Source organism: Leopardus geoffroyi, chromosome A2, assembly GCF_018350155.1.
Source record: "Leopardus geoffroyi isolate Oge1 chromosome A2, O.geoffroyi_Oge1_pat1.0, whole genome shotgun sequence".
NCBI lineage: Eukaryota > Metazoa > Chordata > Mammalia > Carnivora > Felidae > Leopardus > Leopardus geoffroyi.
The window spans coordinates 130,728,092-130,741,181 of NC_059331.1; the positions used below are offsets into that span (position 1 = coordinate 130,728,092).

Sequence of the window (13,090 nt, forward strand, 5' to 3'; positions counted from 1 at the left end):
GTCCTGATGCATTTGTTAATTGATATATCACTGTAAATACGCTACTTATGTTAAGCCTATTGAGTAAGGCCATCACACAGGTTAATGAAAAGTCAATTCCAAGGTATAGAAAATCCACCTTAATCACCACTGTTAGTTTGCAAATCCACTAAGAGAGTATGATGTCACCTACATACACTCAGTAATACTCAGGACTTGATGACAGGAAAAAATGTTTTATGTGACGAGTAATGTTATTAAATAAATATACCTTTTGATTTAACATTACTGAATAACATGCTTAAACATTAGCTCCACTGAGACCTACTTTTCACATACAGAAAGTGACAGGAAAAGATGAGAGATGCAGAGAAGCATATTCTAATATGTACCCCTCAGATCTTCCATGCTTTAGGGAACAGCCTTGGTCAGTGAGCTCTGAACAAAACCCCCGGCAATAGAAAAGTCTGTTCTGCTACAGTATGTGTTTCTCTAACATGAATTAGCTCATAGGCAATATGAAGAATGGGTTTCAGTATAAAGCAGAAGCTGCACTGGTTTATCATTAGTGCATTGCCTCGCTAATAGAAACTGAAGGCTAAGTATACTAACAGCAGCAAGCCAGGAATTACACATTCAGTTCTTCTCGTAGAAGTGCTTATTGCAAGGTTAACCCTAATCGTTGTTCAAAAAATAGAAAGGAAGGAAGGAAGGAAGGAAGGAAGGAAGGAAGGAAGGAAGGAAGGAAGGAAGGAAGTCGTCTAGTCAGTCAGTAAGTAGGTAAGTAAGTAAAATAACAATGAACAATGAGCAGAGGATACATCTCTGGTATCAGTACACTTTGTACAAAGCTTGCAATCTTTTCTCTAGTTGTAACTTCTGATGAAAATGTCCCTCTGCTCTTGAGTACGTAGACAAGCTCAACCCTTTCTTACACAGCCTTCCATCAAGGCATCTTCAGCCATTTGGTTTTAAGTAAATCCTACATCTACTGCAATGTTTACTTATTAAAAATGTCATGTATTTTAAATGACACTAGCACTTCTACTGAATTGTTATTGTTTTCATTAGTGCTCTAGTTACAAAGCTGCCTAAGCCCTACTACTTTATGAAATTGCATACTGCAGTTTTCCAGAAATGCATATATAATATTATAATTAAAATGCCATATTTCCACACCCACTGAATGTATAAAATGCTGTCCCGGGATTTTTTAAAATATAAATTATCATACTACCTTGTTTCCAAAGATTATTTGTATATCATTGAAATTTGTTATATCAATCTGTAAACAAAATGACAAACTACATTTTAAATTTAGCCCTAATTCAAATTTAGTCACCCATTTCTTATGAGTCATATATTTTTCAAATAGATAGAGTGTTCTGATACAGTAATGATAATTAACATCTAAGTTAAAATCAGACTGGTACATTTTGTAAGAAAAGCAAATATCCAGTGTTGACATGAATTAAATATATATTAATGAATTTAAATCAAACCAACATCAATCTTTGCAAATGAAGCAGTCTATAAAATGCATACAAATATAAGGACATTTAGAAAGCATTTTTGCTCATAAAACTAAAAGCAGATTTTAAATAATGTCTTTTATATAGTATCACATCATGCTAAAAAAGAATTTAGCAAAAGACTTTTTGTTTCTTTCTCACGAAAAAATAACAATCATTGCTTAATGATTATTTGTTGTTAAATAATTAATACCAATCACTAAGCATTCTTTTATGTAAATGGCTCCTGCTAGCAATAAGCATTATGAAAGAAAATTTGCGTTATTTGTACATAATAGAGATATAGCACATAATTAACTCATTAAAAATATAGTTCAGCCAAAGTAGTTATAATTTATTATGTCAACCCCAATTCGAATGTACTATTTTCAAATTAATTTATATAATAAATATCAATTAGTTTAATATTTATATAAGAGAATACTGCTCTCTTTTTCACATAGTCCACAATATGCTAGTGTACTTTTATGGACCCATGCAACCCTGAATTTCAAGGAGCCCTTTTTTTTCCAATTACCTATTCAAATTTACTTGCTTAGGGATAGTCAGCATGTTTCTCACGGAAAAAAAAAAAAAAAAAAAAAAAACCTGCACAACTGTCTGCTTATAGTGTGACCTCTTTCACTTGGGTGGGTATCCTCTCCATCACCGACTAAGTGAGAATGTAACCTTGTCAAACCAAAGGCAAAAGAATAATGAGCACACAACAGGCTAACCCAGCATGGAAAAGGTTGTTAAGGAGGTTGCAAAAAAAGTACTCGGAATGACAAAATAAAAGGCGTAGGTTAATATTAAAGAAAGCTCTCAAGAACATGAGAAGCATTTAATCCCCATCCTTGGATGTATGCCATACAAAACTCTGCTTGAATGTATTTATTTTATTAATTACTAACCAGATTTAGTTAATATGTTTTAAAATGAATCCTGATGAAACAGGCTCGAAGGAGACACATTTATGAAACATCTATTTCCACAAACCATTAGCCAAAGGTGAAGTATGAACAAGCAGATCATGTTTTGCTTTTACCACACAATTAGAAATTCTCATCCAACAAAAAACAATCTTTCCAATTCAAGAACTAGAAATATAAATTGGAAGTCTTCTCCAAATGCCAGGATATTACTATATTTAAAACAAATGATAGTAACTGCTACATTAATTGCTACCCCAATGCAGTAACTACCATAACAGGGAGTCATATTAAAACATTTTAAAAGTAGCTGAAACCAGAAGAAATCAGACAAGTTCTGTTACAGTCTTCTCAGTATGAATTTACTTCTAAAACAAACAAACAAATCTCAAATCTAAACCATCCAAGCATGTACTGGGACTATGTATTATATCACTGCGTCAGTTATACACACTTTGACATTCTTTTTCTACATTAAGATTGGAATGACATTTTTGTTCCTGACCAGTCATAGTACTTTAGCAGAGAAACAGTGCCACCTTTTGGTCCCAGACAAAAGCCTCCAAACTGCCTTATTTCCATTCAATTACTAATACATAAAAATGTCACTGAATTTCATGTCACAATTATCATCTTCTAGAAATATTGTGTACCTACACAAACTAATAAAAATGAAAGTAATAAAAGAGTTGCTTCCAAGATGCAAAATTTCAAAATAATCCAAACCAACACCAAATACAAGTACTCTAGACCATCAATATAATTTCTGATCCACATTTCATTAAAAACATTTTACCAAATTCGCATATCTCAATCAACTGATATATTTTAGATATAAAAGAAAAATCCTTGTTTACAGCATTGTTACATTTCAAAAATGATTTTTAAAAATATATAGTTAAAATGTACCTATTAATTTAATAATTGGCAAAGATAGTCACAGCAAATTACCAGTTAAATTAGACAATTATAAATAATTTTATATAAAAATAAAGAATGTTTCTGATTTACTTACACCAATGACACAATGTCACCACGTTGTACTTCAAAATTCCTCACTTTCCAGTGGTTCAAAAGCACTACATCAGATGATTGGCTCCCCCCAGGATTCAAAGAAGGCTAAAAAATAAGGAGAAAGAGACACATCTATCATTTGTATTTTTCAATCTTCATGGTTCCTTGCACTTCATAGCTCTAGTGCAGTGCAATAAAACATTTCTAATATAGTAGCTTTCAATAAATTGCTGTTCTAAAGTAACTGCCAATGATGAGTTTTCAAAAAGACTCATCGGTATTCTTCACAGGTGAACCTGGGGTGGGGGGAGGGGGAGGAAATACATTACCAATACTTATTTGAAAGGAAAATGTGCTAGATATTCAAATCTTTACTAAGCTCCAGCAAAGAGGTTTGAAAAGCTTTAAGAAGGATTAAAAAAAAAATGACGAAGAAGTGAATCAAACCTCCCAATGGAATATTCAGATGGGATCTAATTCCACAGTAGTGCACATCACTGTTCCATTTGCGGAAAAGCAGAAATTATCTCCAATCAACCAGGAAAACACCCACATGAAGAAAAGAAGGGAGCAGAAGAAACAGGGGATGGAACAATCATGGTACATATGGGAATTTCCCACTCTGACCTCTCTTTTCTAGAGAGAAGAGGGAGTAAGGGTTGTGGTCCCAGTTTAAACCTGATAAATGACCTTCAATCTAGGATTCAGATGATTCTAGATGTGCCTCAGGATCGATAGGGAAAAAAATTGAGACACATTTTGTGAGGAATTCATCTCAAGGTCAGGAACTGTCTAGGCATAAAAATTTGATTGAGGAACCATGAAGCCAGCAGGCCTGTCACTTGGACAGGGGTGCTGAAACAGCCAGTGGATAACAAGTCTGAAACCTGAGGTGGGAAGAGTGAAAATGAGAAAAGAAAAAGAAAAACTAGGAGAGCTTTCTCACCATGGACTCTCCAGGGTCTCTGAGAACGCCATGAGGGGAAACTGCAGTTTCTGCGGTTGTGGGAAAGGGCCAAACAAACCACAGCCGAGCCTCTCCATCTTCACTGACAGCGGCAGCAAGAGGAGACAGAGCCACAGCAGCCACGGCAGGAGCCAGGAAGGCCGTGGATGCCAGACCACAGCCAGCCGCCGGAGCAGTAGTGATATACTCTTTTTCAGAGATCCCTGAAATTACTTGAAGATTTCTACAAAGCAGATGTGGGCAAAGCTATAGAAGTTTTGTGTGGGGACAATTATCATGATCTTATTTTGGACTACCCAGGGTTTTTTTGTGGCCAAAATATATTGGTTATTTTTGAAGATCTCAAACACTCCCACAGCTTCTACCAACTCCTTTATGTGATAATGCCTAAATATCTCTATCTTTAGTTTTGAATTCCGGCTACTCATTTCATTTAACGATCTTACGTAAAATTCAACATGATTAAATGGACTTTGTCATGATTTCTTACCAAAAAAGGTTTTCTTCCTTATTTTCTTACATTTTATTTACCTTTTCCCAGTCAACCAGCTTAAAATCTTAGTTATCTTTTTACTTCATATTTAACCAGTCACCAAGCTAAGGAGGTTTTTTTCTTTTTTTATTTTCCTTCACAATATCTTTCATTTATGGCCCATCTTTTCTCTTCCCTCTCCCTTCATCATACTTCAGGCACCAATTATCATATAACTCACCATGTATCTACACTAATCAGTCTTTCACTTTCAACTCAGTCATTCACTTCACTTCAATCATTCCTTAATGATTCCATTTCTTTTGAGCTAAATGATCTTGAGCAACTTACTTAACTTTATTATGCTTCGATTTCCTTAGTGGTAAAGTGATGATAGTTTTTAACTTACCTAATCAATAATAGTACACAAGAATAGCCAGTAGTCACCAAGTGCTTACCATGTGCACTGTTCTATTAATAAGAGCCAGACATACTGAGTGCAAGGCACTGTTCTAAGAGCTTTACAAGTTTTAACTGACTTGGTGAAATCATTCATTTAAAGTTTATAGAACAGTTCTTAACCCATAGTCAAGCTCTCAGTAATCCCTATTATTGGTAATACTACATCACAATTTTAACGAAAGGTAGTTTTGAATCCTTTCCCAGGTTCCTCCTCTGGTTCCACCCATAATAAGGAACAGAGCTGATGTAGTAGGATGAATCCTGGGGGCTTTTGGGGTCATGTGCTAGGGAATGCTTTTGCCATCACACAGTAGGGTTAGATTAAAAATTCGCCTTTCTGGGGTGCCTGGGTGGCTCAGTAAGTTGACCTCCCGGCTCTTGATTTCGGCTCAGGTCATGATCTCATGGTTTGTGAGACCAAGTCCTGCTATCAGCACAGAGACTGTTTGGGATTCTCTCTCTCTCTTTCTCTTTCTCTCTCTCTCTCTCTCTCTCTCTCTCCCCCACCCCCACCCCCAGCTCATGCGTGCACACTCACTCTCTCAAGACAAATAAGTAAACTTAAAAAAATTCATCTTCCATAAGGGTTCAGTCTCTCTCATTCATATTCTCTGTCTTTAAGTTCAGTATCTTGCAAGTCCCTTTCCCTTATTTCTTTGTATTTTTCCTCCTATACCACATGGTGTAATAAATGTGGCCTAGGGGGACACCATCTGAACCACAAAGAGAAAATCTCCTTCCCATTGCATTTTCATTGAGTTTGTTTCTTTTTTTCACCATCAGATTAGTGAAGAACAAAAGTGATTTAGTAATTTCTGACTGCTCTTCCTCATTCCCTTTTGTTGGTGTTTTTCAAAAGTTTGTGACCACCGTTCATAATGAGAAACATTTTACACACACAAACAAATACATAATTCTGAACAAAATTTCACAAAACAATAATTACCTTTACTACATACACCCTGATATTTTTTATTCTGTCCTAATCTGTTTTTAAAATCCTATCTATAACCAACCATATTAAGTTCACATCCACTATGTTGATTTTATAACCTACTAATAAATTGCAATCCACAGCACAAAACTCATAGCTTTAGACAATTCTTCTTCAACCATTATGCCATGAAGTTTGCATTTTTCCAGAATTCTACCTTTAGCTCATTCATTCCTGCTTTTAATTTTTTTCTCTGAAAAATCTAATCAATATTCTCAGTTGCGAATACCATCCATATACCAATGACTCCTACATGCATAGTCCTAAATCACTTCCTCCTCTATACTCAATTCATAGCACTTCACACTACAACACTTACATATTGTAATGTAATTTTTGTTTACCTGACTCTACAACTAAGCAGGAAGCACATTTTATCACTATTGTAACCCCCAGTTAGATTTATACTCCAACACCAACTACTTTTCTGAGATTCTAGCACATAGCTCTATGTGGTTGCTGGGCATCTCATCTGATCAAGTCATTCTCCTACTTTAAATCCTTCACTAACTTCCCAACACTACCAACATGACTGGCTTCAAGATTAAAATCAAGAAACACATGATCTGCAGGACCCATTCAATCCCCACCTGCAGAGTTCCTACAGGTTAAATTAAACCACAAGCAGGTTATCCACTGACACTTTCAAGGCATCATATAAGAAAATATTTCTGCCTGCAATGTTGTCCCCTTTTCCCACCTTGTGCCATCTGGTTAACTCATACAACAAAACAATATTTGAGTCTCATGAGGCAAGGTCACAGCAATTATTTCCTAATAACCCTCATCTCTCCTTCTCCCCATTTCCATCTTCAGTCTCCATTAGGTGAGCAAAACTCTCAAGTTTTTCATCACAACCTGTGATCATTTCTATCACAGCATATTTAAATGTGCATTGTAATTATTGTCTTGTCTGTCTTCCCAAGAGTCTATAAGCCTTTTGAGAATATGTTGTTTCTTATGTCTGTGTTCTTAACACCCAGGCACATAAGGTGATTAATAATTTTCAGCAAAAAGAATTTAAAAAAATCAATTAATTAAATTCTTAAAATTTCCCAAATTAACATGCCCAGAAGAGAGATGATTTCGACTCCAGCTTCCAATTATACTTCTGCATCCCCCTCCTTAGTTAACAGTATCACCATTCACCTTGCTCCCCAGACTAAAATACTCTTGAGTCAACCTCAATTTCATACTCTCCCTTTGGGTCTCCCAACATCTGACTCTCCCTGTGCCCAGAAAACCTTTTCCCTACTTGGAAAATTCTACTTATCTCTCAAAGGACTGCTTGGATGGTGACTTTTCTCTGTGAAGTCTTAAAAAAAAAAAAAAAACTGAAGTTTCCTTGTAGAAAATAGGAAATTTACATCCTGGTGCTCCAAGGCCAAGGACAGAAGAATCCCCATAGACGCAAATCTTGACACCAGGACAGGAATCATCTTTCCCTTACAGAATCAGTCATCAACCAGCTTTTCTAACTCCAGTTGTTAGAACCAAAAGGTAATGAGTTGTAAACAAAAAATCTATGTAGGGGAAAAAATCCCAGAAGGAAGCATGTCTAATTTCAAACAGTAAAATATTAGAATCATCAGTCGACACCTAGAAGACCTTGCCTGATTTTATAAAGGAAACAACAGAATTTTCTTTTATCTTTCCTCTCCTCTACAAGGTTAAATTTATTCATCCCCCATCTGTGCTCCCTTAACTATTTAGGTTAACTTCAATGATAGTTCTTAAAACCTGGTTATAGGTATCTGCCTACACATATGACTCTTTCACTCAACTGTAAGCTTTCCAATTGCAGAAATCGTGTCTCACCCATGTTTGTATGCCCAGAAAAAGGGCTGGAAAATAGTATTTCTATACCTTAAAGTTTAAAAGATTGAAAAATTTTTGAAGCGTATTTAAATAAGATGGCTCCTAAGCAATGTAGATTATCTAAACAATGTATATATTTCTTTCAATGAAAACATATTCTAGATAAGTATGGTAAGAAATCTTCGGTGTCTCATCAAGTTAGGCAATTTAAGCATTAAGAATAAAGTTGAACAGGGCTTTATTATTATCCATAGTGAAATAATGCTAACATAATATTCATTATGTGAAACAGAATAAAACAGAATAAAATTTTCACAATAGAATAATTTTTTTTCTTTACTGTTCATTTATGAATATGAATAACCACTTACCATAAAGAAAAAATTTCTTAAATTGAGAAACTATTCTACAGTACAGCACTATAACAACCATAGCTCTTTGTACTTCAATTTCAAAATTTATTAAAAAGAAAAAAAAATACTTTAGTTCCTGAGTTTTCTAAAACAACTTTTGAGAAGAAAAATAATGCACTAACTTCAAAATGAAAAACTTATATGAAAATGAAGAAAATCTCATCTGGATAATGCTGTTTCAGAAAAATTAGTAAGTCATGTTATTACTTAGAAATTGTACATCTCACATTCCCTTGTGGGAATGGCAGTTTATGCTTCAGACAGAGCAAGTAATCTTTTCAAATCAAAGAAGTTATACACATGAAATCTAAATTAAAAGTCATAAACTTTCAGAAACTGATGTAACCAGAGTCTATATTTTCTTGTCGTGCTGCTAATACCTTAAATCCTAGATTCCTTGAGACTACATCAAAATTATAACCAACTTAAAATAATAAAGTTTTTGAAGTAAGAAACCTCAGAGAATATTTAACTTAGGAGTTTCCACCTCAATTTCAAAACGTGTAAGTGTGTTAGATGTTCCTGCTAGGAGTCAAAGAGATTTCCAGTAGTAAGGGGAAAAACACTGATAATCACTGGGATTACCCACAAAGAACAAAACAAACCCCACAGTTGCTCTGCCTATCTTTTCTTCAGTGACTTGCATCTTCAAACTCCACCGATTTGTGGGCTTCTACCAAGGTGCATTAAGGCTAAACATCAACAACTTAGAGAGGTCTTTTGGATAGCCCTTGCTCTCAAGATAGAAAACTGTGGTCACATGTTGGCACCATTTCCTCACTAGCCAGATTACCTTAAACAAATCATTTAACCTTTCCATGCCTCATTTACGCATCTATAAAATGGGGATTGCACTACCACCTATATCATAGGGTTGTTACAAGAAATAAATGAGAGTGTCACAAAATGTTAACACAATGCATGATACAGAGTAAAGAGTCAACAAATTAAGATGATGAAGATGGGGGGGGGGGGCACGCCTGGGTGGCTCAGTCGGTTCAGTGTCCGACTTCAGTTCCGATCATGATCTCACAGTTGGTGAGTTCGAGCTGTGCTGACAGCTCAGAGCCTGGAGCCTGCTTCAGATTCTGTGTCTCCCTCTCTCTCTGCCCCTCCCTTGCACGTGGTCTGTCTCTCTCTGCCTCTCAAAAATAAATAAAAGTGTTAAAAATTTTTTAAATTAAAAAAAAGATGATAAAGATGGTGCTAGCAACAACAGAACAACAACAACAACAAAATCAATTACAGTATTATTTCTGTAAAACTCAAGATAAGATTAAACCTTTACATGTTGTCCTGAATGTTTTTCCTTTTAAATACTAAACTGGAAGTCTTCAGGCTGAAAATTCAACCCTTTATTTCTAAATTCTTGATGGATTATTTCTTCATTTCCTTTAAGCAAGTAAAGTCAACACTTTGATTTTGGATCTCAATTGTCCGGCTTTTAGGAATTAATCCCCCCAAAATTCAAGGTGCACAACTATTTAGTTAAAAATATTTTCTATAAAAACATGATGTTTTAACTTATCATTTTTAAACATACACACGTATACATACATATATAAAAATATATCCATTAAAAATCTAAGTCATTAGCTCTGACTGATGAGATTATGGTTTCCTTTTCTGTCTTTTTTTTCTTGGGTGGGGATTTTTGTAACATTAAAGAAGTTTATGGTATGCTTTGTTCTGACCTAGGTATTGTATCTTTCATTCTAAGAAAGATAACATAAGTCAGCAGATTTCAACAGATGTTAATAAATTATGCTAAAACTAGAAATAGCAGATTTCAAACCTGCTTTTGGAACAAGTACAACACAGCATTTGTGCTTTAATGCTATCTCTGATCAAAGACTATGCTGAAGGATTTTTATTCCTCCTACAAACAAATATTATTGTCAAGGCATCCTAAATTCTCAGCTTGTGTCCAAGTTCAAACCATATGACAGTTTTGGGGGAATTTATGTCTTGGTTTAGAAAAATAAAACTCCCCTAGAGAACTGAACAGAGACATGATGGATTTCTTACCTTGTAAGATTTAGCCACAGCCATCAATCAGTAAATGGTATTATTCGATTTTGATTTTTTCTATGAATTTCTTATTCATGTTTTTGCACATTTTTTTAATTAAAATAAAAAACAAATTCACAGCCTATAATTCACTACCTATTGTCTACCAACAAAGCTGGTTTTAACCTCATTTCTCTAGCTCTTTCAACCCCATCAGGCCTATAAAGAGCACCATCTACCCTGGCTATATACAATCTAAAATGTTTGAATATTAAATATTATGCTTTCAGTGAGATGGTCCCCAGTTGCAGCCATGAGGAACCAATAGTAGCCCTCAGATTTCTTTTGAAGAGAAATGATGATTTCTTTTTTAAACTGCAGTGCTGGCCAAGAAGCATGAAGTACAGTTAAAATAAATATGTATTCTGATTATAGACTTATTATTACTATGAGAAGCCACACTTTTGAAAGAATGTGGATAAAATGGTCTAAAATGTCATCTCCCTTCCCTTGCTATTGAGGCTTGTAGAGCTCCTGGATTTGTCTCACTAGGTGTACAAAATAAAATGGACTATAACTGTACCCAAATCTGCATGAAGATTTAAGTTAGAAATGGACCATTCCTTTCAGTTAAAGGAAACCTATTATCCCTACTCCTTAATACTTGACCCCCTTCAATGACCAACCATCTAATTCAAAAATTATTCAAACTTCTGTCCTTAGGGCCCTTAACCTGACAAGGCTATTAAAACCTAGAGTCACACATACATTACACTTGAGTGCTAAAAGGAGGAAATTCAAATCATCAAGCATCTCAGGAAATTTATACTTATTAAACCCTAGTTACATCTGACACTTTATTAATAAGTACAGAATGATGGGTTCTTCATGCCTGCTGCAGTTTCCAGAGGCTCCCCCACAGGAGCACCTGGCAATATCATGCAATTCCCATTAGAAATCCCTTCTTACAGAGTCACTTTAGAGCTCTGGCCTAAACCAGTCACCCCACCTTGACCAAACAGTCCTGGCAGCCTCTTTCTGCTCACGTGTAGACTCTGGACACGTCCCACATGAGCTGGGAAAGAGATAGATTCCCCACATGTCCAACTTAAAGAACAGGGGGGTGAAAAGGGGGTGCTTTCGTGAAGGATGTGAAGCTATAAAAATTGTGCTCTCTTTCACGTGTTCAACTCTTCATCCCTGAAAAACTACTGACTTCCAACTCTGCCAGGTACTGTGCTAGACAATGCAATTCTTCACCCTTGCGAATCCAGATATGGACCTAGTTACATCTTATTCAGGGATCTGAGAGCCTTTTTAAAAAATAACTTTGTTTTAATCACATCCTCTTTCTTACAGACATACAGTTCTTCAGCATTCCCCACTTAAAATTGGAGTGAATATATTCTTCCTCTTTTTGTTTTTACTGCATGAAATTTCATTCACATACAAATGACCTGTATTTCTGTAGATACTACACTTCTTATTTTTTCCTTAAAAAGCAGGCCCTTAGAGCTCTATTAATACAATTTTTAAATGAACATATACCATATTAATTTAACTTGGAAGTATAGTGAGTCGCTAATTTTTCATTCTCCTAACCTCTGGATGTATTACCTATGTACTAGAGAGTGACACATCACAATTTAACAGGCACTCTCTTATATTGCTTGTACAATAAAAAATCTTTACAAACTATCTAAAAGATAATTTGCCAAAATGTATCTAAAGTCTTTAAACTGGTCTTATCCTTAGACCAGAAAATGCTACTCTTAGAAAATTATCCTAAGGAAATGGTAAAAAAAAAAATTATATACATATTCACACACACACACACACAAACATATTCATCATATATTATTTATAATAGCTAATTGAGCTAATCTTAGTACCAAGGGAAAACATTAAATGGTTAAATGATATGGTATGGGGATAGTAAAAGACATTAAAAATCATACTGCAAATGTATGGCCAACTAATCTTTGACACAGCAGGAAAGAATATCCAATGGAAAAAAGAGTCTCTACCAAATGGTGCTGGGAGAACTGGACGGCAACATGCATAAGAATGAAACTGGATTACTTTCTGACACCATATACAAGAATACACTCAAAATGGATGAAAGACCTAAATGTGAGACAGAAAACCATCAAAAACCTAGAGGAGAAAACAGGCAACAACCTCTCTGACTTTGGCCACAGCAACTTCTTATTTGACATGTCTCTGAAAGCAAGGGAAATAAAAGCAAAAATGAACTATTGGGACCTCATCAAGATAAAAAGCTTCTGCAAAGCAAACAGTCAACAAAACTAAAAGGCATCTGATGGAATGGGAGAAGATATTTGCAAATGACATATCAGATACAGGGTTAGTATCCAAAATCTATAAAGAGCTTATCAAACTCAACACCCGAAAAATGAATAATCCAGTGAAAAAATGGGCAGATGAATAAACATTTTTCCAAAGAAGACATCCAGATGGCCAAGAGACACATGAAAAGATGCTCAATATCACTCAT

The 13,090-nt window shown here is 35.1% G+C and overlaps 1 protein-coding gene across 9 annotated transcripts in view; it reads right to left on the reverse strand.

The window, feature by feature from the left end:
• The window catches only part of IMMP2L (inner mitochondrial membrane peptidase subunit 2), an 886,543-nt gene that overhangs the window by 811,677 nt on the left and 61,776 nt on the right, over positions 1–13,090 (reverse strand). For all 9 annotated transcript variants that reach the window (XM_045495343.1, XM_045495340.1, XM_045495347.1 and 6 more), the window contains one exon: positions 3,438–3,541. In XM_045495343.1, the coding sequence (XP_045351299.1) occupies positions 3,438–3,541 (104 nt within the window). The remainder of the gene's footprint in view (positions 1–3,437; positions 3,542–13,090) is intronic.